We start from the raw sequence: 27952 nt of genomic DNA, 5'->3' as shown, positions 1-27952 counted from the left end.
TTAGGTTTCTCAGTTTAATTAATTTTAATGGTAAAAATAGTTCATAAATTATAAATATTGCATAGTATCATAAAATCTCCTCAAAATTCAAAATAATATTCAGAAAATATTATTGAACAAAAATATAAAATTATGATTTTCATGAAAAAAGCAAAAACTTTTATTTCAAGAACCAAGTGTGACCCAAAAATGAATCACATAATTTTCACATCATTACACTCACACTGCGTGCGTGCGTGTGTGTGTGTGTGTGTGTGTGCATGTTTATGTGGTTTATGAGGACACAAATTTGTATAATGACATGGGTATGACAGAGGTATTACAATATGAAGGTGGTTTATGAGGACACTGCCTATGTCCCCGTAATTCAAAAGGCTTAAAAAACATACTGAAAATCTAGATGAAAATCTAAAAATGCACAAAGTCTCCTGTGTGGGCTAAGTTTAGGTGTAGGGTTGGTGTAGGGTAATAGCACACACAGTTTGTTCAGTATAAAAACCATTACGCCTATGGAGAGTCCCCATAAACCACAAAAACTAACATGAGTGTGTGTGTGTGTGTGTGTGTGTCAGTCAAAAAAGAAAAAGAAGAAGAAGAAGAAGGAGGAGGAGAAGAAGAAGAAGGAGAAGAAGAAGAAGGAGGAGGAGAAGGAGAAGGAGGAGAAGAAGGAGAAGGAGGAGGAGGAGGAGGAGAAGCGTGTGTGTGTGTGTGTGTTTAATGTTTAATGTGACACAGAGTCACTGAAGAGTTTGTATTATAAAGTCTAAACCCAGCGTGTAGCGGTTGAGTGAATGTGTGTGTGAATGTGTGTAAGTGTGTGAGTGTGTGTGTGTCAGAGACGCTGTAGAAGGACAGAGAGCCGGTCGACTCATCCAGAAACACTGCTACTCTCTTACAGGAGACACCAGCAGCAGCTGAGATATCAGTGGAGTTATTATTGTGCCAGGCAGTGAATGTGTGATCAGAGCAGAACAGACTCCAGGAGTGAACATTCCATCCAAACACACAGTCAAGACTCCCTCCTTTCCTCTTGATTCCTTTATAAGACACTGATATATAAACAACTCCGCTCCACTCAGTCTCCCAGTAACAGCGTCCAGTCAGTCTCTCTGAACACAGAACCTGAGGAAACCACCCATCAAATCTGTCGGGATGATCAGGATATGACTGCTCCTCTGTCACTCTCGTCACCTTCCTGTTCTCCTCAGACAGAACGAGTCGAGTGTGTGCTGTGTTTGGATCCAGAGTGAGATCACAGCCGTCTGAACACAACACACACACATTACACACTAAACTACTAACAACTAAACTCTGTGTGTGTGTGTGTGTGTGTGTGTGTCTGTGTGTGTGTGTGTGTCTGTGTGTGTGTTTGTGTGTGTGTGTGTGTGTGTGTGTCTGTGTGTGTGTGTGTGTGTGTGTGTGTGTCTGTCTGTCTGTGTCTGTGTGTGTGTGTGTGTGTGTGTGTGTGTGTGTGTATCTGTGTGTGTGTGTGTGTGTGTGTCTGTGTCTGTGTCTGTGTGTGTGTGTGTGTGTGTGTTTGTGTCTGTGTGTCTGTGTGTCTGTGTGTGTGTGTGTGTGTGTGTGTGTGTCTGTGTCTGTGTCTGTGTCTGTGTGTGTGTGTGTGTGTGTTTGTGTCTGTGTGTCTGTGTGTCTGTGTGTGTGTGTGTGTGGGTGGGTGGGTGAGAGACTTACATTGGCGGAGTCCTGTTGTGATCATAAACTCTCCTCCATGATCCACACTAGAAAACACAGACACACACACACACACACACACAACAGCTGCATTAATGTTTGTGCAAATACAGAAGGATTAAGATTAAATAGGTTTAAGAAAAAAAAACATTGTGTGACGAGAAGAAACACCCCAAAGACTCTTCAAACTCCAGCTGTCAACATTCAAACTTAAACTCCCAGAATCCCTTGAGAATCGATCAAGCTTCCCTTCTGTGTAATATTTCTAACCCATTCAAACTCATTTAAACTTCCACTCTAATATTAATCATCTATGTAATAGCATGCTAATCATGCTAGAAACATGCTAATAACGTGCTAATCATGCTAGTAACATGCTAATCATATTAACAACATGCTAGTAACATGCTAATGCTAGAAACATTCTAACTTGTTAATAATGCTAACAACATGCTAGTAACATGCTAATCATGATAGAAACTTGCTAGCAACATGGTAGATATATGCCAAATCATGCTAGCAACATGCTAGTAACTTGCTAACAGCACACTAGTAACATGCTAATCATGCTAGAAACATGGTAGCAACATGCCAGAGACATGCTAAATCATGCTAGCAACATGTTAATTCATGTAAAATCATGCTAGTGACGTGTTAATTCACGTTAAATCATGTTAGCAACATGCGAATTAAAGCAAGAAACGTTTATTCCCACTCTGTCCCAAACTTCAGTTTCAACAATCAAAATTAAACTTAAAAGTTTTTCAAAGCTATTTCAAACTTTCAGACAAGGCTTTCTCAAGCCAACTTCAGATTACATGAATTTATATGTATTAGTTTATATGTATATTAAGTGCTGATAATTATAAGGAAACCTTTACAAACAGAAACATTATTTAGCCTATTTAATTCCTTTCACTCCACAACAAATCCTTTACATTTAATGGCATTACAGAACAAGAATGACTTAGCAGCTGTAAAATTATAAATTAAACTACAATATATATTTAAAATAATCAAGCTATAGGCTAGTGGCATTTATTATAAACAGCACACAAACGTCAAGCAAAACTGAAACGGCATTGGGCCCATGAGCCTCTCTCATTCAACAAGAATCTAAACGTTTTTGCCATATTTATGAGATTTGGTTGCTAAACTATTATTCATTGTGTAGCCTAAACAAGGCACTCATGTTCCAATATCCATGTAAAATCCTTGACATGCTCAAAAGTGTTTGTTTGGGTGCTGCACGCTGATTTTACAGCGGACCTTTTAAAATAAACAGTGTAACCTAAGTGCCTAAAGCCCGGCTCACACTGTGCGATTTTGGCCACGATTTGTTCGTCTGAGACAAATTTTGAAAATCCTAACATCCTAAAAGATTCCTATAATCCTAGGCTAAAATCGGTTGTCTAGATCGCTGGTTTGACATGTTCACCGACAGCCGATTAATGGCCGTTGCGATCAATTTTTTCCTCCGATTAAATTCTGGCAGTGTGACATCTCCTACGACGACCGCCAAACCAAGAACCAATAGGAGCACTGAACTTGATGACGCAATTAGCGCGACAACTTCAAACCATTCATTATTTGTAAAAAACAATATATGTACAACGTAAAGTTTACTTAAAGTTTATTTATTAAGGGGCAGGATGTTTAAACTCGAATAACAAAATTACCTCAAGTTCGCTCTGTAGAACTGGAAGTCCATAAAGTCCTCTTTTGCCCAGCCATGACTTGCTCCACACACGTCGTCTTTTTCGTTTTTTGTTTTTTTTTTAACATCAAGGCATGTAATTAATAAAACTAACGCTACACGTTGCTGTTGTTTGCTAGCTACCATTGAACCCGAGAGAACGCGGGTCACGTATTGATGACGTAAAACTCCGGACAAGTCTTCTTGAGTACGTCCGTTTTTATTGCGTCTTGACTGTCGTACAGTCTGACATTAAGACAACTGAGATCCTACAGTCTGACATGGGGATCATGTTCGTACAGTGTGACAAGCAGCAATCGCAAAAGATTATTAAAAATCGCACAGTGTGAGCCTGGCTTAAGGCACACCTGTGCAATAATCAAGCTGTCTAATCAGCATCTTGATATGCCCCACCTGTGAGGTGGATGGATTATCTTGGCAAATGAGAAGTGCTCACTAATACAGATTTAGACAGATTTGTGGACAATATTTGAGAGAAATAGGCCTTTTGTGTATATAGAAAAAGTCTTAGATCTTTGAGTTCAGCTCATGAACAATGGGGGCAAAAAAAAAAGTGTTGTGTTTATAATTTTGTTCAAAGTGTATCTATATAGATATTTATATTATTTTAAAGGAAGTTGGGCTTCTTTCTTTTTCGTGAGAACCAAAGAAGCATGACATAAAAAAAGACAGATTCTCTCACAATCACAGAAGAGAGGGCATGATTGTTACTGCTTAACTTACTTGAGTTTGTCCAGATGTGTGAGTGTTTCAGAGAGCAGCTTCACTCCTGATTCTCCTGGGTGATTGTAGCTCAGGTCCAGCTCTCTCAGATGTGAGGGGTTTGAACTCAGAGCTGATGCCAGAGCAGCACAACCTTCTTCTGTCACCAAACACTGAGATAATCTACAACAACAGTCCAATTGTTAAAATAATGAAAATATATAAAATATATAGCCAACAGGATTCTTCAACTGCCAACCAATGTGGCAAATCTGTGAACAGTCATTGTTATAAGGCTCAGATATGTTATAAGGCTCTCTAAATGATTTTAATGAAATGATGAAGCTGTTACATGAGATTCTCTGTGCAAAACTCACCAGTGAGTTAAAAAGCGCTTAGTGGTCTTCAATTACTGGCCACCAACCAGAAAGTGTATCTTGAAAGACCCAGACCAGAAAGTGTATCTTTTCATGCTTATAGGCCAGCATTAGGGCATAAATATTCAAACACATTTTACTTATTAAGTGTGTGAAACAACATTGAACCTGCTGGTAAACATTCAGTTTGGTTCTTCATGGACAGTAAATTTTGAGTGTTCATTACCGAGCATCTGCTCAAATACCTGCGAATGCTCTGACTCCAGTGAGCAAATTCATTGTCTCTGCAGGACAAGCAAAGATTTTTTTTCCTGATTAAATGAAATGTTTATAGGAAAAAAAGACGAATGGAAATTTATTTTACTTTTGTTTTGTGCAAAATAAAAGTTCTACATTAGATGTAGATATTGTATCAGATCTTTTAAATGCTCTTCCTCAGTGTTCTTCATTTCTAAAGAACAGCGCTAAAATTATCAAATGATCTCTTTATCATTTTTTATTTTCAAAGTAAAGTTTATTATAAACCATTTTTAGTTAAATAGATAGTTAATGAGATTTCCCCACACTTTCCATTGTTTTATTTCAAAGAAAATTTAGACTTGTGTTTTTTAAATTTTTTTGAATGAAAGATCAGAAGGATACACAGTGCAGATTTATTTCCAGAGCGACCTTTGCTCATATACCAAGGGTGACAATATTTGTGGAGGGCACTGTATGTACTCAGGAATGCACAGAGTTAAAACCCCATTAAATACCTCAGTATGTTGAGTTGACAGTTCGAACTCCTCAGTCCAGCACACAGCAGCTTTATTCCTGTATCCTGAAGATCATTGTGACTCAGGTCCAGCTCTCTCAGGAGGGAGTTTGATGATTGTAGAGCTGAAGCCACAATTTCACAATGTTGATCAGTGAGATTACAACTGGCCAATCTAAACAGGGTAATGAAACACAATCCATTACATAGGCACTGATTAAATATAGTGTGTTAATTGTAAAATACTTTAGTAGGACCACTTTATTAATATTGAGAAGGGCCTCCAAGTGCTCTCAAAACAGTATGAATTCCTCATGCCATTAATTCCACAAACAGAAACCAGTGTTTCCTCTGCCATTATATTAGGCTTATATTAACCCTCAAAAGTTTGGTTTAACTTGAAGACACTGTGCCAGAGATATTGTTCAGCAGAATGTACATAATACTACTAATACTATTACTACTACTACTAAAATTATTAACTTTTATTAAAAAATATTTAAGGAATAGTCACACGTTTTATTGTTAACTGTAAATCCCCTTTGTTTGCCAAAAAATTAAATTTGAAAAATTTTCAATAATTAAAAGATAAATAAAATTAAATGTATTATGCCTTCATTTGTTAACCAGAAAAATGTAAATAGACAACACAGAATTAAAAAAAAAAAACATTTCATAAGGCTATTTTAGGAATAAATTTGAATAAATTAAGTTGTTTTTATGCATTCAAATTATTTGACATGCTAAAACATAGAAATTGGTAACAATAAAACATATGGTGAGAAAAAATAAATAAAACATTTCATAGGGCCCTAAGCATGTAGTTTTTTTTTTTTTTTTTTACTTTTGATGTGAAATATATGATGCATAAGTTTCATGATTTAAATTCATCAGACTTGCTTTTTGATTAATAAAAAATTAATTAACCATTAAAAAGGAGTTCAGAAAAATTAAAACAGAAAAAACAGGTGACTCCCACCAGCGCATTATTATTATTAATATATTAATGATTCAAGAGATTATAGCCTGTTAGACTGAAAAATGTGACTTTGGTTAGTCTTACAGCAGGAAGGTGCAGCAATTAGATAATAATGAGATAATCTACAACAACAGAAAGTCTTCATGTTATGAAGAGATATATAATAAAATAACAATCAACTGGTGACACTGTAGGCCACATCTGTGACATAATGGTTGTGGCATGTTGTGTTTTCAAATGCACATCATAAGTGAGCCAAAAGCTCTTGCAAAGATGGAGTTAATGAGGAGTAGCATTTACTCTGAACCAAGCTACTCTCTGGGAAACTGAAAACATGTACAAGAATACAGTTTCAAGATTCAGTCTGAAACAAGCAGCATGTCGGACTAAATATTTATATAATTAAATTGAAGCTTTTATAAATTTGATGATCATCCTAAGCCACGATGTGTTTTCACAACCACGCATTGTTGGAATTCATTAACTCTACTGGTAGCAACGAAACTTGCAACCATAGTTGCTTTTGGGAGACACACCCCTGGTTAGTAATGAGTGAAGCTGGTCATGCTGTTTTTGTGGTGTTTAATCATCCTCTGCTGAGATCTTGCATGATCTGTTAGTGTTAAATGATCTGTTGGAATCTGAAGGGTTTCTGTTGTTTTGTGAGGTTACCATTGTGCTACGCTTCAGTCCAGGAGTACACCAAGAATGATGAATGTCTATTATTTACTTAGTTAAGTTCATGTTTTTACCTTATATATATACACACACATAATATACACATATATTATTTAAACAAAGACTTTGTTTGACAGCAATAATAAATATTATTTTCATTCAGTTCTATGCAACAGAAACAGATATAACTGACTAATTATCCAAATAATGTATAGTCCTACAAAGTTATTATTATCAGAGCATGTGAGCATCACGAGAGGGTAGCGTCATTTTACCAGTGTTGCCCAGTATAGCTGTACTACACCATGTTACGGCACAGTAGTGCTATTGGAAACAGGAACAAGTAAACTACATAAAAATTTCTTGTTGGCATGATATTTGAGCGAACTTTACTTTACCGGTGAGCATGAGTAGTACATGAGTGGAGCATTCGCATGGACCATGAGCAACTCAGCAGAACGCACATTCATAGAGAGCATCTAGAGGGAGAGTGAAACCTGTGTGCTGAACATTGCTGGGCAGTGCTGCAAGCCATATATTTTCAGCTGCTTTTCTTTTTGTCTGAAAACCAAAAATACAATTTTTGGCCGATAATTTCCGGTGAATCACTGTTCTTTCATATGAAGAGTGTCTGATGGCTGATGAGCGTTTCAAACTGAGAGCAGGTTTAGGCAAAGTGTCTGTTTCAGGATCTCGATGTGTGAAAAAGTATTTTTATTATAGGTTCTAGATATCGCAATATATTTTAAAATTTAAATAACTTTTAATCGATTTGGTTCAATCCACGCATTCAATTAGTTTTATATGGTCTGATAATGTTTGACCAGTGCTGTCAACAGATTATCAGCGATTATCAACAATATTATATTATCGTATGAACTATTGAGGTAAAGTGTCTCTGCCAATTCAGGAATCACAAAATTTCAAAATCCCTGGTAGCCCTTTGGGCTGGAACTCTTCAGACTTTGATAGCCCGACATAAATTGAACTGGTCCAAATAAAAAAAAAAAAGACTTTTTTTCTTTTTTTTTAATACAGAAAATCAGACAGTAGTTAAAATGTCAATCAAAACATTTTTAAAACACAAATATAAACAAATATCAAGAAAGGAATTTTATTTCACTATTTACAGGGTATCTGCAGATTTAAAAAAAAATTTTTTTTAATCAATTTAAGGCTTTTATGACCCTTTTTAAGACCTGCACAAGTAAAATGAGCACCATATGAGTGGGTTAGGGCAATGTCTATGGCAGTGGTTCTCAATTCCAGTCCGGGGGACCCACTGCTCTCTTATCTGATAATATCCTCAGTTCAGATCATGGATCTCCCTCCTAACGAGCTGATATAATATGAATAATGTGTGTTAAATATAACACATAATAAATAATGTGTGTTAAATAAGGAATACAAAATGTGCAGAGAAGTGGGTCCCTAGGACTGGAATTGAGAACCAGTGGTCTATGGTAACATATTAAACCATAAAATGACATTACAGTTCAGATACAGGTTTTCACAAAAACAAAGACTCTTATAAAATTATAAACAGTACATTTCAGCCTTCTTTAAGAAAAGGGATGAGATTTTTTCAGAGATTGGATATAGTTAAACATATACATTATTATATTGATTTAAAACACATAAATATTTGTCTTAATTGTTTAGATTTTTAGAGGGAACATTAGCTTTTCACTTTTACAACTGTGTTTGCTGCATAAAACAATGGGTTAATTTTCAGATTGATCTGAACATAAACAGGTGAAGGCTTATTAAAAATGTAAATTCAATCTCTGCCACTAGGTGTTTTTTTTTTAAATGGCAGGAATATAGTGGTTTCCCTGTTAAGGCCTGTACACATAGCCGTGCTGTGCTCATAAATGCTTATCATGCATTATAAGTAATGTGGCGGGAAGAGCAAACGACAGACACAGTGGGTGTGGCGTCAGGCCTCGGAGAGGCTTTTATTAAACATAAATAATAAAATAAAGGGGATAAAGTTTCCAAAATAAACGGGATCTGGTGTCCTCGTCCTGCTGCGGGGGTTGTGAAGGAAAGGAAAGGTCCAGGTATGGTGCGTAGTCCGGACTTATCCAGTGGCTTCGTCTACCTCTATAGGTCCTCGACGCTCGACGGGACTAGGCGGCCCGGCATCCTGGCCCGACGGCCTTATCACGGGTGCGGTTTCGTCCGGACTGCGGGTCCCTCAGCTCACGTCTCTGGTGGTGTGGGAGTCCCTCTACGCTCCCTTCCTGGACCTACGAGGACACCAGCGTGCATGCACGGGGAAGAGACCGGTCTCTCGAGGAGAGGTGCACTCGGCATATAAACAGCGGCGGTGATGAGGCTCTATTTGGATCAGGTGCGCCTCATCACACGCCCCCAGCCCTGGCTATTTCAGCGCCCCTCCTCTCTCACACACCCAACTCCCGTCGGGAGCCTGGTGAAGGGTGGCGAATAAGGGACGGGGTGGTGATGATAATAAGAGCAGGGATTGACATTAAGCATTCTCATGTGGTTGTGGTATAAAAGTTACTTAATTGAGTTATAAATATAATTATATATTGTGGTTATACAAAACAAATTTAGCGTAATCACAAATTTCATTATTTCATTTAAAAAGAAAAATCTGTTATGTAAATATATAAATAAAATAAAGTGTGATTATACTGTTATATTTTAACATAAAAAGGGAGTATTAATTACAAATACATTTTTTTATTAAACTTAAAAATAAAATGCTAATATTTACTTATTTTTTATATATGAATTTTCAAACTTAAATTTTTTATTTTTTAATTAGAGTTTGTCAGTCCTTGTCTTGTGTTTCCCCTCCTCCCGTGCCCATATTTGGCCTTCCTGTTCCTGTCCTCGTTTGTCTTCATTAGTTTAATTAGTCCTTAGCCCTATGTTTGATTAGTCCACACCTGTTCCTTATTTCCCTGTGTTTCCTAGCCCCTGTGTCCGGTCTTATCGTCAGTGATGTTCGTCTCTCCCCAAGCTCCTCGTCTCACTGTGTTCAATAAAAGGGATTATTGATACCTCCACGTCTCCGCGCTCCTTGTATCCCGAGAGGGAACGTGACAGAAGACCGGACCACAAAGTAAGCGGCGCTCCTTCCCCCGTTTTGAGGAAAGTTTTTGTTTGTTCCAGTTCCCCCCCCCCCCTCAACGGCGATGGAGTTCGCCGCCCGCCTCCGCGCCCTGATACTCCGCGAGCTGCCTTTCGTGGAGTATGCAGAGGAGTTCTGCGGGCTCGCGCGGAGTTCGGAGCTCCATGACGCGGCGATTCTCCACCTGTTCCGGCTCGGAGCCGGTTTCCACTCCCCCATCGACCTCCCAGACACCGCTGGATTGACCTGGAGGCTGGGGATATACCGGTGTCTGGGAGACTTCCGGGCCCGAGTCGGAGCTAGCCCGCCGTCGTCAGCGGCTCCCCCGAGCCCGCCGCCGCTCGCGCTTCCAGAGCGCCCCCGCGAACTCGCGCTTCCAGAGCGCCCTCCAGTGCCGGCTCCTCACAAGTGCCCTCAAGTGCCGGCTCCTCGCACGTGCCCTCCCGTGCCGGCTCCAAGCACGTGCCCTCCCGTGCCGGCTCCACGCACGTGACCTCCCGTGCCGACCCCTCGCACGTGCCCTCCCGTGCCGGCTCCAAGCACGTGCCCTCCCGTGCCGGCTCCACGCACGTGCCCTCCTGAGTTCCCGCTGGTTCCGTCCAGCCCTCCTGAGTTCCCGCTGGCTCCGTCCAGCCCTCCTGAGTTCCCGCTGGTTCCGTCCAGCCCTCCTGAGTTCCCGCTGGTTCTGTCCAGCCCTCCTGAGTTCCCGCTGGTTCCGTCCAGCCCCGCGCTGCAAGAGCGCCCGACAGAGTCCGCGCTGCAAGAGCGCCCGACAGAGTCCGCGCTGCAAGAGCGCCCGACAGAGCCCGCTCCTCTGTGGAGGAGCTTCCCCAAGAAAATTTGGGGGGGGGGGTAAGAGGGTCACAGCCTGTGTGGCCGGGCCAAGGGCCAAGGCCACAGAACCCCTCGGGCCCGAAAAAAATAGGCCGTGGCCTTCCGAGTCTCCAGATCCGCCCTGGCCTCCCGAGTCCCCTGACCCGCCCTGGCCTCCCGAGTCCCCTGACCCGCCCTGGCCTCCCGAGTCCCCTGACCCGCCCTGGCCTCCCGAGTCTCCAGATCCGCCCTGGCCTCCCGAGTCTCCAGATCCGCCCTGGCCTCCCGAGTCTCCTGACCCGCCATGGCCTCCCGAGTCCCCTGACCCGCCATGGCCCCTGGAACGGGCACCGCCCCTGGAGGCCTCCAGAGCGCCCACCCCCCCTCCCCATTGGATGGTGTTCTTGTGTTTCCCCTCCTCCCGTGCCCATATTTGGCCTTCCTGTTCCTGTCCTCGTTTGTCTTCATTAGTTTAATTAGTCCCTAGTCCTATGTTTGATTAGTCCACACCTGTTCCTTATTTCCCTGTGTTTATAAGCCCTGTGTTTCCTAGCCCCTGTGTCCGGTCTTATCGTCAGTGATGTTCGTCTCTCCCCAAGCTCCTCGTCTCACTGTGTTCAATAAAAGGGATTATTGATACTTCCACGTCTCCGCGCTCCTTGTATCCCGAGAGGGAATGTGACAGAGTTCAATTTAATCAGACAATTAGTATAATAAGACATTTGGGCTGTTACCAAACTAATGAAATCAGTATCAACAAAATTCATCTTTGCAATGCAGAGGAAACACAAACTGTATCTGAAATAAAACGTTGAAAACTGATATTTTAAATTATTTAAAAAATAAAAAAAAAATACTGTAAATGTGAAATTAAAACCACCAGTAGGTGGCATCAAGTCACTGTTTATAAGTCATTGCGACTGAACCGAATCATTTAAACGGTCGATTCATCAAGGAACGAAACACTGTCATGTTGCTCAGAGACGCAAAACAGTGCTGTGGCTGTGTTTGGAAATATTTTAGTTGTTGACATAGCGCAAAAACAGGCGATAGGGTGTCTGAAACATAAGTCTTTTAATATTAACTTCTTGTTTATTAAACTGTTATAAATTCACATTTGTAATCATGATGGTTTTTGGAGCAAAAAACGGTGCTCGATCTTTGTGTGAAACTATATGAAATTATATAAATATACATTTTCTGCTTCCATTTCTAAACATTCTTCATGCATTGTAATAGAAAGAACGCTCTTGCACGTGAGCTAGTCTAACCTAGACGACTTTACGCGTGCACTCTGTAGCTGTGTTTTGATTCTTGCAATACACTCGTTAAAACGTCAATTACGAAATTATCGCAAACTATATATATCGCACACCCCTATAACAAAGGCTAAATCATAAATAAAGGCAGTTATTATTGTTTTTGGTATTGACTTTAAGTTACTTGTCCGATTGGCCAAGTAAATTTCTCTTTCACTTGCCCGACCGAAACATTCACTTTACGTTAATAAACGTTAATGTCGAGCCCTGAGAGGGGGGCAGTCAACTCGTCACAGCAAGATGAAATTAAAATGGCATCAAAACTTGTATGAAGACAGTAGGTTCCCTTTAGAGATCCATTAATATAAAAACACCCGCAGCACATTTTGACTTTAGAACATGCAATGCTCATATTTATTCAATGTAGGCTTTTAAAATTTAATCTAGCCATATCGCGATTCTTGTCACTGTTTTGAAGGGGTCATATGACATTGAAGAGCATTTTGTGTATTTGGTGTAATGCAATGTGTTTACGCGGTTCAAGGTTCAAAAAACACATTACTTTCCACATACTGTACATTATTGTTCCTCCTCTATGCTCCGCCTTTCTAAAACGTGTCGATTTTTACAAAGCTCATCCTTCTGAGAAGCGAGGCGTGCTCTGATTGGACAGCTATCCAGCGCGTTGTGATTGGCCAAATACCTCAAGCTTGTGATGGAAATGTAATGCCCCTTACCATATTGTGAACTTGTGATGTCATTTCCCGGCCTCCCGGCGCGACTAGACTAAAACAATAAAACCTGCTATAAACGAGGCATTTGTTGCATTCATTGAAGACATTATGACTGATTATAATGACTTATTTGGTCTTTTTACGCATTGCGCTGCGTAAACATAACACCATGTCTGCATTTGTGATCTTACAAACACCAAACAAGCTCTACTCTATACTGCTCAAAACTTGCGTTTGAATAGTCAGTAGCAAATTCTTTATAAAGTGGGGCAGTCTGGAGCTTCTGACAGCCTGTAAGTAGCCCACATTTTCATATTTAGTGTTCACAGCCATTCATAGTGTTTACACTGTAGGCTACTCTCTCCCGGGATAAGGAAATAGTCCTCCGTAAAATGTGCTGCACACACTCGAATATTTGAACTGTTCTGGAACAGTGTTGCAAATATAACTTAACCACTGATTTCTAGTTGTGTCCTCTTTTGGAAGCCCAAACAAAGTACTTTCGCTTTCACGACGAAACACGCAGTGTCTGCAGGACATGGTGTTACGCCCCCTTTCTTTGCGTGTACTTTTGGGCGGTGTTTTGCAAATCTCCCCACACCGTGACATAGACATGTGGGGGCGTGTTTGAATGAGCCGTTCATGGGCATGGCAGAGTCTTAACTTTTATAAAGAATATCTCTTTGGTTTTGAGACTTTAGTCTTTGCAACTATAGGGATCTTACCTATGCATGAACAGCTTGTAACACTCCAAAGAGAAAGGAAAACTTGAAATTGCATCATATGACCCCTTTTAGACAAAGAGCTTGGTAATACGAAGTAAGAGCTTGTTGTGCGATTGTCGGTTAATCTAGTAGACTGACGCTGCATGATTTAACCCAAATTTAGCCTAAATTGCGTGTTGATTTGTGTTGTTTTTTTACAACTGATGAATGTGTTTGAATAGACACCGAAATGTCTTGTTGATCTTCGTCCATTGATTTTAATAAAAAAAAATATTTTTTTGAATGTTTTAACACCTGGATGGTTTAGTTATGAATCTACACAGACAGTCTATATACAAACCTATTACAAAACTGTCCTGAGACTTTTTTAAACTTAGGGGTCATCGGATGCAAAATTCACTTTACAAGTCTTTTGAACATAAACGTGTGTTGGAAGTGTGTGTACACGTCTATCCTATAATGATAAAAATCCACCCAGTGTTTTTTTTTTTTTAATCCCTATCTTAAAATCCTCTCTCAAATCAGGCTGTTCTGAGGTTCCTGTCAGAATGACGTAGTTCTGTACAGACCGCTCCCACGATAGTTGATTGACAAGGCCATCTTACCTTAGAGCCGCCCTGAGTGAGCTGAGAGCTGTCTGCCTCTGGTGCAGGGGAAGAGAAGAGGTCTCCGATTAAGCGATTGAACTGTTTAGTTGTTGGATGTAATAATGAATATAGCAGTCGTCAGTTACTCCCAACATCTGAGCCGCTGAAGGCAGAGGATTAAAGTTACTTTCGCTTTGAAGGGAATGCGCCGATCCCCGATCTGCCTAAATGCGTCTATGTTCGCACAAATCATTTGTGATCCAGCTTTATCTACAGAAGAAGTGAGTATAAGGCTTTTTATGAATCTTCGCAAATCGCCTTTCTTAATAATGTGCTAGTTAGCCAGTTTCTCGGCTGAAGTTTAGTATGCTCCATAGATATATTTACCTAGATTCCTCATTACTGACTGTTTCTATGGGCTGCGATAAGTCAACCATCTGCCATTTTTGGAACGGTCTGCGAATCTTTGACTATGTGCGTCTACAAAAGTTATACACTTGTATATCTTTGAATATTCATTGATTATTATGGTGAATGCGAGATGGCTGATGCATCAACGTATCTGGAGCAGTCGAATAGGGAATCTACACATATCTATGGTCTGCCCATCACTCCATGGAAGAGAGGGGCAGAGTCAGCAGAGCTCACTAGGATTTAAAGAAACACGGACTAGATCAGGGTGCTGAAGACAGAGCTGATTTTGACAGGGTAAAGGAGGTGTTTCTTACACTACCATTGAGAAATTTTAACCACAGTATGTTAAAAACCTTTCATTAAGACCTTAAAGAATCATATCAATTTGTGTAAAATGAGCATCCGATGACCCCTTTAAACAGAGTTATTACAGTATTTATTTTTTTTTTTTTTGCAATTTTCATCTGAATGTTTTGGAATTAATTTATTTAGATTTATAAATTCATGTGCCCCTATTATGGATTAGGAAAGGCTCATATTTTGGTTTTGGGAGCCCGCAACAACAGGTTGACATGCATGCAAGGTCAAAAAACACTTTCATTGTCTTATAATATGCATTTATTTTTACCTTATTTGCTCAACAACTCCCAAATGATTCGTTTAAAGGGGTCATATGATGCAATTTCAAGTTTTACTTTCTCTTTGGAGTGTTACAAGCTGTTTGTGCATAGATAAGATCCCTGAAGTTGCAAAGACTAAAGTCTCAAAACCAAAGAGGTATACTTTATAAAAGTGAAGCCACGGCCACCTAAAATGCTCGTTCAAACACATTTTTATTCTCGCTGTAGTGTTGTTGCTCATTCCAGTGCTATGTCGTGACACACTGTGTTTCATTGTGAAAGCAAAACTACTTTGTTTGGGCTTCCAAAAGTGGACACAACTAGAAATCAGTGGTTAAGTTGTATTTACAACACTGTTCCAGAACAGTTCAACCCAAATATTAGAGTGTGTGGACTGTTTCCTGAACCTGGCAGGAAAGTAGCCTTGCTTGCAGGCTCGCACAAAGGCTGTTTCTATAAAGTGGGGCAATTCCAACTTTGCAAGGACAGTCTGGCGCAGCCTGTAAATATGTTTCTGCTAATGACGATTCAAATGTGAGTTTTGAGCAGTGTAGAGTAGTGCTTGTTGTTTGTCGTTTCTCCGATCACAAATGCAGACATGGTAATGTTTACGCGGCATGATGCAACGTGACGCGTAAAAAGACTGTATGAGTCATTATAATCAATAATTATGTCCCCACTGGATGCAAGAAATGCCTCATTTGTAATGGGTTTTATTGTTTTAGTCTCGTCTCGCCGGGAAAAGCCATCACAATACAGTGAGGGGCATAATATTTCCATCTCACGCTTGAGGTATTCGGCCACAGTACTGAAGGAGCATTTCAGACAAAGAGTTAAAACAAGGTCAAAATGAGGTTTGCAAATATATATCTTTTTGTGCAAATACAGAGACTAAATGCTGAGAAGATGAATATTGAAAGCTCTCTTCTGTCCAAACCTCAAATTCTTTCAGGTGATACTGGTAAAGTGGGACACTTATATTGTCAAAGTGTAATAATTTTTCTTCATAAACATTCTAGACATGGAACTGCACTCAAACATTGACATATTGGACAAATCAATGTGAAAGCCAAACCTCAGTACGTTGAGTTGACAGTTTGGACTCCTCAATCCAACAGAGAGCAGTTTCGCTCCTGAATCCTGCAGGTGGTTTCTACTCAAGTCCAGCTCTCTCAGGGGGGAGTTTGATGATTGTAGAGCTAAAGCCACAATTTCACAATGTTGATCAGCGAGATTACAGGCTGTTAAACTGAAAAGAGGGGAAAACTTTGGTTAAAAGACATGCTCATATGCTTTTAATCTACTATTGGTTTTCATACATTTAGTTACAAGCTAAAACATGGCGCAAAAGCCAAACGTATATACTGTTTACATGTGCTTCGACGGCACTTAGTTTACTCTCTAACTGAAGCAGGTTTATGTGTTCTATCAGTGTTAACAACTTGAAAATTAATGATTTTTTCATTCAACAATGATGCTGCTTAAAACAAAAAGGTGAAAGTGGAGACAAATATAAATATAGTATTTCCATTACAGTTTTTTGTCCTTAAAGACCTATGTGTAACTTTTTAAAATTGATGTACAAGGGTTAACTAAAATTAATAAGACAAATTCTACACTGGTCTAAAGTGTTTTTTCTCCCAGTAAAGGATGTGCAAATGAGACAGTGAGTATTTGGAAAAAGAAACAAGAGATTCCTTATTTAGTGGAATAACTCATGGGATACTGTTAAATTTGCGAAAATCTGAGTGACCAGCCCTCAGACCAGAACACAAAGCTGCATATGGCTTAATTAAATTTTATGTCCACAGAAATCTCTCCCATTCAGCAAGAATTCAAATGTTTCCATGGTCGCGATATAACAATTGGCTGCAAATCAATTATTTATTTTGTAAACAAAACACTGTACTTCATTTGTGTCCTAATATCCATATTTGTGTTGTCGTACCCCCACAATGGGCCAATTGTTACATTTACCAGCACAGCCATAACTGCAATTGATTATGTTTTATCCATGTGAACACAAACCAAGAAAATACTCAAACCTCTATCACAACCTCTTTCAAATTATGTTTGTATTACAATATGATGTTCACACTCACGCAGCTTTTCTGCAGTTCCTCACAGCAGGTATGAGTCTCCTTCTGCCCTCTTTTGATTTGATGTTGTACTTATTGAAGTCTAGCTCATCCAGCACCTCCTCTGACATCAGGATCATGTTTGCCAAAGTTGAGCATTGTGCAAGAGATACATTTTTTCTTTTTGTTTTAGATTTTAAAAATGACTGCATTTCTTTAACTACAGAATTATCCTTCATTTCAATCAAGCAGTGTGACAGATTCATCCATCTTTCAGGACTAACATCAGTTTTTTGACCTCGTTTGAGGTTTTGGATTATGTTCTTGATGCTCTCTGGGTTGTTCTCTGTGTGTATCAGTACATCCTGTAAGAGTCTCTGATTGGACTCCATTGAGATGCCATGAAGAAATCGAAGGAAAAGATCCAAGTGTCCATTTTTACTGCTCAAAGCTTTATTCATTGATCCCTTCAGAAACACATCCAGAGTAACAGTACCACACTGAGTTCTAGACTTTCCTGTCAGGAACATTTTCAGAACCTCACTGTTCTTGTGTAAATAGCAAAAAAACACATACAGTGCTGCAAAAAACTCCTGAAAGCTCAGATGTACAAAGCTGTAAACCTTCCTGTGATAAATCACAGATTCCTCCCTAAAGATCTCAGTGCAAATCCCAGAATACACTGAGGCATCAGTGACGTCTATGCCGCTCTCTCTCAGGTCCTCCTCGTAAAACATCACATTACCCTTCATCAGCTGATTGAAAGCCAGTTCAGCAAGTTTGACAATCACTTCTCTGTTGGACTGCAGGAGTTTTTCTGGATATCTCTCCTCATACTTCTGGTTCCTCATATTTGTTTGAATGAGCAGGAAGTAGATGTACATTTCAGTCAGAGTTTGAGGGATTTCTGCACTGAGATCTTGTTTCAGGATGTTTTGAAGCACAGTGGCTGAGATCCAGCTGAAGACGGGTATGTGGCACATGATGTGGAGGCTTCTTGCTCTTCTGATGTGTGAGATGATTCTGCTGGCTTGATGCTCGTCACTGATTCTCTTCCTGAAATATTCCTCCTTCTGAGGGTCATTGAATCCCTGAATCTCTGTCACACGGTTGATGTAGTTAGATGGGATCTGATTGGCTGCTGCTGGTCTGGTGGTGATCCAGATGAGAGCAGAAGGAAGCAAATCGCCTTTCATGAGGTTTGACATCAACAGACCTACAGATGAAATCTCAGTCACATCACAAACTTTCTGACTGTCTGAAAACATCAGTGAAATTCTGCTTTCATCCAGACCATCAAAGATGAACACAACTTTACATTCATCATAAATATTTGAGTCCAGATGTTGAAGTTCAGGGTGAAAGTCAAGCAGAAGTCTGTGAAGACTGTACTGATGATATTTAATCAAGTTCAGCTCTCGAAATGTAAGCACAAACATGAAATCTACATCCTGATTGGCTTTTCCCTCGGCCCAGTCCAGAATGAACTTCTGCACAGAGACGGTTTTTCCAATTCCAGCGATGCCTTTAGTAAGAACTGTCTTTATTTTGTCTTTCTTCTCTCTTCTCATCTCCTCATATCCTGGTTCAGATAAAGGATTAAAGATGTCATTGCAGTTGATTGGAGTGTCTTGGAGTGTCCTGTAACTTTTCTCCATCTGTAGCACCTCATGTTCTTCATTCACTCCTTCACTCTCTCCCTCTATGATGTACAGCTGTGTGTAAATCTGGTTCAGGAGGGTTTGATTCTCTTGTAGTTTGATTCCCTCAAATAATCTCTCATATTTGTTCTTCATGCTGGTTTTGTGTTGGTCTTTGACTCTCTGCAGATCATCATGCACTGGTTGGTGAGAATCAAGCTGCAGAGCTGCTTCTGTGTCACGATGACTGATGTGGTTCTGATAGTAAGAAGATGTGAAGGTCTGAAAGGTCTCATATCTGTTCTGGTCAGCGCTCCAACCACTGAAAAGATATTAAGAACAGACAAAAACAAACAGAAAAGGCCTTTATCAAAACAAAAGAAAATATTTCAATGTCTCTATACCAAATGGTCTTATTTAAAATCATACAACAACCACATTTAGAAAGAAGTGTTCGACTGATAGGCTCATTTGAAAGATTTATTTTTGACATTTTTGCCATATTAGGATTGGACAATATTTCAGACAGGAAGCAAAGTGGAGAGAGAGAGGGGGTCAGGATCGGGAAAGGTCCACGAGCCGGGACTCAAAGCGCAATGGTGCTATACTGTATGTCACTGCGCTGCCACAAGGTTACTGGCACCAATGATAAGCTCATTTTAATTATAATGAATCTGTTGTGGCCAACAGATTCTTCTTATTACTGTCAATATTACACTGATGCAGAAATCCCACTTTGCCCCTTCATTTTTGCATAATTAGACAAAAAGGGAATATACAGTACATAGAAAAGCACATAATAGCACTTTTTAACGAAGTATATGCATTAAGCCTATTCACTTTTTCTTTTCAGTTTTCTTTATATGATGATTTTCATTTTTTTTGTATTGTATTTGCCATTAAAAAAAAGAGAACAATTTCCATTTATTTTTTCTGTCTAAAGAACTTTATTGCAGAAATAAAATAAAAAATGCAACTGTTTCTCTCTTGTTAATTATGTGTACATTGTGTTCTTGTGTTTAATGTCTCACTCTACATGAATATACTCACACAGGATCAAATGTCCATGCTCCATCACTGAGATCAGGGGGCTGCAGTGGAGAAGCTGCTCTCTTTCTCTTCTTGCTGATGGTGCTGAGAAATATAAAGAGAAATAAAAAGAGAGAATTGTTTTTCTGCAAATTATCCGTCTGCTCCAATAAATTTACATCAAAACTGGTGTGAACAGGTCTTGTTAACCTATGGTTGAAAACTAGGAAAAACATGAAAATTAGTCTTTCAGACTGGGATTAACTACTTTCTCCACGCAAGTGCTGTGCCCTCTGTTCCAGATTCAAATTATCTCATAGGAAATGATCTCATTCCCCACGTGAAGAGGTATTAAGAGATCAAGCATCCACGTCCCATGTCATTTTATGTTGGGTGTTTGGCATATGGTTTTGTTTTGGGGGTTATTGTTGCTCTCTCTGCTCTTATCCATGTTAGGCTGCATGGATGCACAGGGAGTTCTTGCACAGAACAGAACCATACCGCCAATCCAAACTGTATGCTAATTGTCAGTCATCTTTGACAATAGTGGTCCTGACAGAACTTTATTAATATTAAAACATTCAAAGAGAAGAACCTCAGTGAGTAAATCATCATAAAAAAAAGAATCACATCCATTGTCATGATACTTACACAGGGTCAAAGGTAACAGCAGCTCCATCACGGAGAACATGGGGCTCAAACATGGATCTGTTGCTCTTCATAGACACACAGCTGAATCCTGGAGACGCTGTTCTCTGAGCGTCAACATCACTGAGATTAGGGGGATGAATCATGGAGTTGTCACTCTTCATAGACACACAGCTGAATCCTGGAGACGCTGTTCTCTGAGCGTCAACATCACTGAGATTAGGGGGATGAATCATGGAGTTGTTACTCTTCATAGACACACAGCTGAATCCTGGAGACGCTGTTCTCTGAGCGTCAACATCACTGAGATTAGGGGGATGAATCATGGAGTTGTTACTCTTCATAGACACACAGCTGAATCCTGGAGACGCTGCTCTCTGAGCGTCAACATCACTGAGACCAGGGGGATGAATCATGGAGTTGTTACTCTTCATAGACACACAGCTGAATCCTGGAGACGCTGCTCTCTGAGCGTCAACATCACTGAGACCAGGGGGCTGAATCATGGAGTTGTTACTCTTCATAGACACACAGCTGAATCCTGGAGATGCTGCTCTCTGAGCGTCAACATCACTGAGATTAGGGGGATGAATCATGGAGTTGTTACTCTTCATAGACACACAGCTGAATCCTGGAGACGCTGCTCTCTGAGCGTCAACATCACTGAGATTAGGGGGCTGAATCATGGAGTTGTTACTCTTCATAGACACACAACTGAATCCTGGAGATGCTGTTCTCTGAGCGTCAACATCACTGAGACCAGGGGGCTGAATCATGGAGTTGTTACTCTTCATAGACACACAGCTGAATCCTGGAGACGCTGCTCTCTGAGCATCAACATCACTGAGACCAGGGGGATGAATCATGGAGTTGTTACTCTTCATAGACACACAGCTGAATCCTGGAGATGCTGCTCTCTGAGCGTCAACATCACTGAGATTAGGGGGATGAATCATGGAGTTGTTACTCTTCATAGACACACAGCTGAATCCTGGAGACGCTGTTCTCTGAGCGTCAACATCACTGAGATTAGGGGGCTGAATCATGGAGTTGTTACTCTTCATAGACACACAGCTGAATCCTGGAGACGCTGCTCTCTGAGCGTCAACATCACTGAGACCAGGGGGCTGAATCATGGAGTTGTTACTCTTCATAGACACACAACTGAATCCTGGAGATGCTGTTCTCTGAGCGTCAACATCACTGAGATTAGGGGGATGAATCATGGAGTTGTTACTCTTCATAGATACACAGCTGAATCCTGGAGATGCTGCTCTCTGAGCGTCAACATCACTGAGATTAGGGGGCTGAATCATGGAGTTGTTACTCTTCATAGATACACAGCTGAATCCTGGAGATGCTGCTCTCTGGTTGTCAACAGGAGCCTCCTGCTTTCTCTCCTCATACACACTCATTTTACATGCTGTTCTTCTGCTTCTCTTCTTCCTAGATAAGAAACTTGATTTCAGGCCTGTATGTGGAAACAGAGAAATGAAGTTTAGTTTTTGCAGTCATTGACGCTGATGTTCATACTCAGTCAGAGAAACTGGCTTGAAACTTTAGCCTGGGTTTTCATGGTTCATAAAATTAATGATATTTCATTTAAAATTTAACTTAATCTAATAGAAACACAACCCCATTATGTTTTACAAACTTAAATGGGGAGCGTTTACAAAGCAATTTTCCAACAAAAGAGAATTTTTAATTAGATGTTTTTACTCTGTCTCATTCACTTCCAATGTTTGAAACAACTCCCTTTTGTTATCTGATGTGGCTTAATTTAATGAGGATTATTTATTATAGACCTATATAATAGTTTACATTGACAAAGGTTGCAGTTTGCATTATAATTTCTTGTGAAATTGTTAAAATTAGGTTTGTCTTTGTTCCTTCAGTCATTACGCTCCATCAATATAAATTGCAAATGTGTTCAGCATTCTCCAAGAAATATACCTAAAACATATATAAACAAAAATAAACCCCACTAGAAACTACTAGTCGTACTTACGTACTTATTTTTTCAAAAAAAGAAAAGATGAAGCAACAGATTGCAATGATAAAGAGAGAGAGTGACGAATAGAACGCATTGAATAGTATGTTCAGCAACTGAAAGTCAAATGTCGCGGCTTGTGACGTCACCCCATGCGACAAACCTTGGGGTCATAGTGCACAGAACGTGATTACATCATAGTAGTCGTAGGAAAAGGTAACTACTAGCAACGTCAGATCTATATAACGTGTGCAAAGACGTGCAACGTGTTTTTGTTTGTGTTTTTGTTGAAAACGCATTTTATGCAATTTGTGCAGACTCGTTAGAGGGTGAGAACAACGCAACAGGAGCATGTTGTAGGATTGATTTAAATGTGCAATGTCTCTGATTTTGTATGCAAAAATAATTATTGCACTACCATTTTGGTTTCGGTTTCTATTGGCTTTTAAACAGAGACATGCAAACCGGAGCACGGGCGCTCTCCCGACGGTTTTATGCATTTATCATTCTATCATTTATCAACTTCACCATGATGAACTTAAAATTGGGTTCTATTATTTTTCCTCAACAGTTCTCCTCACAAAACGAAATTCATTTCAAACACAAATTTGATAAGAACAGAATGGAAATTATTAGCAACACCAACATAACAGTAAAGCTAATGTTTTCTGTTAGTTTAAACACAAACTAAGAAAAAGTAAAACCAAAGCTTTAATGTGGCAATAATTAAGACCAAACTGAATGTGTGTTTATGGTGCATGTCGGCAATGTTGTCTCTGCCGGGGCGGGGCGGGGCGGGGTGTGGTAGAGGTGGGGCTTGGGTAGACGATATTATCGAATATCGCAATATTTTTTACGGTGATTATCGATAAGATATTTTTGACATATCGCCCAGCCCTAGTTTATTTATCAATCTTCATTATTTGTTCCATGCATTCTTAGTATTTCTTTATGTGATCTGGTTTCTTTTCTTTTGGGGGCGGTTCACTCATTGGGTTCCAATGGTTGGATGGAGTTCTGTCTGCAGAGTCTATCAAGCCCAAGAATATTTATATTCATTCATATTCATTTCAGTACCAGTATTTACGTTCTTTCTGAGTTTTTCTGTTAAAACTTAAATACTGTGTTCTATCATTTTACTAACTTAACGGTCATCCCATCACAATGCAGTGGATTAGAATCACTTGATTGTAGATGCACAGAAACTTGGCTTTCTCCTCATCTTTACAGAGGTCATTAATTTGGACTTTACACAGCCTATCGAGTTTTAGGTAGGATCCGACTATAAAACTAACACTCAGCACCTTTAAGTTATAAATAAGGCATGTTTATAGCCTTTCGTGGACTTCTCTTATTCTCACAGACTGTCACAGCCTTCTCATAACACGGCCTAACATGGCCCTGGCCCTTCACATAACTTTTTTACATTGTGGTCATCAGGTAAGTCTGACTAGTATTATTTATGAAACTCAGCCTATCATAGCCCTTCAAATAACTGGTATTTTGTGGTTTTTATGTTACATGACAAGTGCTGTCTTTGTGTTAATTGGCCTAATGCCAAACAGTCAATGTTTATAAATATTTATACTGCGGGACCGTTTAATGCTTGAATCTGATTGGCTGCTCTAAGGTGTGCAATTATTTTCAGGGAAACACTCGGCAAACATAGTTCCAGGCAGGTCTTGACCGCATTACATGTCCATATCACTTCGCCAAATGATTTCAGTTATTTCAGAGGTCCTTAGACTCCTTACAACCTGCAACAGCAAAATAACCAAAACCCACAACGACACTGGCCAAACAAATAAATATAGTAAACAATAGGATAAAAATGACTTTTTTTGCCACAAAATTACATTTTACTATGTATGGAAAGCACATACTCTATGTCTCCCTCACAGACATATACAGTTTGCACACACGTTAACATGCACACTAATTTTGTTAGCGCTACTGTGACAATTTTATCAGGAACATCAACTTAAAAACTACACAACTTCTCACAATTGAGGTAACAACAGTGCTGTTCTTGAAGAAATTAACTTTAAGTTTTACTATTAGTAGAGACGCTGCTGCCAAACACTTTTGAGAGACACAGACTCACAGAGGTAATCTCTCTCTCTTTTCCTCTCTCTCTAATAACTACGAAATTAACTGCAGTCTGCTATCAACGGCTCAAGCCTCTGTTACTAAGTTCAAAATGATGGTTTGGAATGAGAAACGGAGGCATTGTATGAGATAGGGAAGAAATAAATTCTACTCGTTTTAAGTACAAAAACTCTGCTTCACATTGTGGCTGCATCACCACCTCGGGTGAGCATTATTTTCTAAGAATTCAGCGGCCCTTTGTTAATTATTCCTTACTAGGGATGGACATTTTTGGCAATTTCTTATTTCTAATATCGATAGGTTTCAAAAACTAGTACTCGGGGGGCGGGGCATTTGTGAGGGGTGGGGCATGGCCGTAATATAGATAATGAAAAAATCTGAAGACTGTTGTGAAAATGTTAAAAATAAAAATATGACATGAACACATGATTAGAATACTGTTAGATTATGATGCAGCAATGTTATAAAAAAAAGAAGCCTCTAAAAAGGAATAGCTGCCTGAAGTGAAGCTGACTTTACATAACATAGACATAACATTGCAACTTGTATTTGCACAAAAGGATGCAAATGCCAGTGAACTTACGTTACGTGCTATAGCGAGAGAGAGAGTGCTCCCGCCATGATGTGCTTTCTTAATAGCGCGCTGAAACAAGGACAAGGAAAGCAGACAGAATTTATTACTTTAAATTTCACATTCTATAAAGTTCTCATTATAATGCTTATGGCAGATGTGTGCCATATTTTCATCAAGTGATTCCTGAAATCGCTAAACAATCAGAGTTTAGGTTAAAGGTTAGGTTTAGGTTATCAGAGTTTTAGTAAAATTTGAAGTGACAACGATGATTAATGTCGATTATGTTTTTGTGTGGGGAAAATGACACGTCAGATTCATAACATTCCATTTTTAGTAGCATGAAAAACAAAATGGTTATTCAATTTGGGATTAAAACATACAGAAACGAGCAACAAACATTCCCCATCACTGAGACGGATGATTTCAAGTCTAGCAAAAGCTCACTGAATCTCATCGTCTAAATTGCCTCGTTTCTGAATGAATCAGCCGTTTGAATGAATTGGTTGAATGAATGAATAAACGACTTGCTCATTAAAACAGACATTTGCCGCCACCTACTGGTGGTTTAGTCATATCCCTACTGGTGGGAAGTCGTGGCCTAATGGTTAGAGAGTCGGACTCGTAATCGAAAGGTTGCGGGTTCGAGTCCCCGGCTGGCAGGGATTGTAGGTGGGGGGAGTGAATGTCCAGCGCTCTCTCCACCCTCAATACCACGACTGAGGTGCCCTTGAGCAAGGCACCGAACCCCCAATTGCTCCCCGGGCGCTGCAGCATGGGTGTGTGTTCACGGTGTGTGTGTGTGTGTGTGTGTGTGCGCATTTGTTCACTACTCACTGCTGTGTGTGTGCACTTGGATGGGTTAAACGCAGAGCACCAATTTCGAGTATGGGTCACCATACTTGACAATACGTCACGACTTTTTTTACTTTTTTATATTTAAAAGTATCATTGCATTTTTTCAACATTTATTTGTATGTTTAAAAAAATATGTAAAACATTAATCTTAATCACCTCCGCTTCATCAAACTGTCTGTGTAAATGCATCTAATGCTACTTCAGATGCAGCTTCTGTTTCCTCGGCAGTGGAAAGAGTTTGTTAATACTAATTTCATTTGGTATCCAGTCTGGTAACAACTCTACAGTTTCTTATGCTAACTGAATTAATTGAAACAAAGTAAGAATTTGATGGGAAAGATGACATTTAAAAAGGTTAGGGGAAAGAAATTACCATTTATAAACCGTGAGAAATGACATCCGTTTTGTTACATAAAGCAACTCATTTTACATTAACTATTTCTTCCTCTTTCCAGTCACAGAGCACTTTATTTTGAAAGTTGTTTAAGTGAGAGAAAATCTGTAACTTAGACAAGATTGGGGGAATTGTAATGTTTAGTAATTTTATGTCAATAATTTTTGCATTGAAATTTGCATAGATTTTGTTTGTATATGCTGTCAATTATAGTTCTTAGAAAGAACATCGGAATCGGAAAAAGTCAGTATTGACAGGTCACACTTCCAAAAAAATTGGAATCGGCCAAGAAAATGTACAACCGTTGCATCTACTTTCAAGCACTTTATCCAAAATCCAAGCATTTTGTAAACCTTGAAAACACTACATTAAAATTCAAGTATTTTCAAGGAATTCAAGCACCTGTACGAACCTTGTTTACGTTAATGGTTTTAAAAAATGTTTTCGGCTTGCCAGTATGTCAGTGAATTTAAACTAATGCTTGCATTCAGAGTATAGGTGCATGCGTGTGTGTGTGTTAATTGGCCAAGTGTCACTAATGTTGTGTTTTTGTAATGTTAAATAAAGGAGTTAATGTTTAAGTAGTATTGTTATATTTTACTGTGGTATTGAGTATTGTGTACTTTTAGTGTTATCGGTACAGACTACAAGATTTTTCATAGCTAACAATAAAAGGTCCCCAGAACGCCCTCTAGAGTCCATTTGTGGTCTAAAATAAGGCCATCACGGACCGACTTGATTTAGCCCAAAAAACGATGTCCAAATGAGGTCTGGTGCTGGGTGGGGTATGTACCAAGAGCTTCTTAAAAACCACAACAAATTATTTTATATTACATGTATATATCACAGTTAAACTACATTTATATTAAAATTGTTAACAGAAAAAAAAAGGCAAATCAACAAGAGCATTTGAGAGGAGCTCCACTCGCCCCTTCAGTCTGTAGCCAGCCCCTATCGGACATTCAAACTAAACACTTTTGTACTTTTACTGGATTCAAATTGAAAAGGAATACTCAATACTTTCACTTGAGTATTATTTTATTAGGGTATCAGTACTGTACTGTAGGCCATGATTTCCAAGCTGGCTTGGCGTTAGGCCTATTTGATAAAAACGGAGAACATAACGGCCTTTAGCGCGAATGTTAAACGTATGTCTAATATAAAACTAATTAACCGCAGTGCTTAACTTTTAGGTGGGTTTGATTGGGATTGAGGAGACTCGCACAGAAAACACTAATTTACAGACCTAGATTTGGGAACTAACCGCGCTGCTCTTCTCTTCTCTATCAGGAGAATAATCTTTAACGTGTTTGAGTTCAACAAACGGTCTGTTAGACGCAAAAGATCCTCATTGATATTAAATTACAGCCCCATCAAACGTTTAAACGAGCTTACCGTCACCTGTGAACACCGAAAGAGCGTCGGTCTAGTCTTCGGATGCGATCGCTTTCGGTTTCACTTTGAGTCACGTGACTTCC

At 39.5% G+C, this 27952-nt stretch overlaps 1 protein-coding gene across 2 annotated transcripts; it reads right to left on the bottom strand.

Annotated features, from left to right (window-relative positions):
• Positions 1-2: 2 nt before the first annotated feature.
• On the bottom strand, positions 3-27952 carry LOC306846044 (uncharacterized protein). 2 transcript variants are annotated; one of them, XM_079379124.1, is made up of 10 exons: positions 27870-27952; positions 25235-25294; positions 20556-22023; positions 19926-20009; positions 17260-19197; positions 16233-16406; positions 5244-5417; positions 4133-4294; positions 1693-1739; positions 3-1262 (listed from the first exon to the last, which is right to left on the bottom strand). In XM_079379124.1, exons 3-10 carry the CDS (start codon positions 21965-21967, stop codon positions 715-717), a joined length of 4539 nt encoding a protein of 1512 aa, XP_079235250.1. In that variant the 5' UTR covers positions 21968-22023; positions 25235-25294; positions 27870-27952; the 3' UTR covers positions 3-714. The 2 variants fall into 2 exon arrangements, with proteins under 2 accessions (XP_079235250.1, XP_079235249.1); XM_079379123.1 differs by lacking the exon at positions 25235-25294 and having other exon boundaries at positions 27870-27945.

Source organism: Barbus barbus (genome assembly GCF_936440315.1).
Source record: "Barbus barbus genome assembly, chromosome: 3".
NCBI classification, from domain to species: Eukaryota; Metazoa; Chordata; class Actinopteri; order Cypriniformes; family Cyprinidae; genus Barbus; species Barbus barbus.
This window is presented reverse-complemented; position numbering and strand designations above follow the sequence as displayed.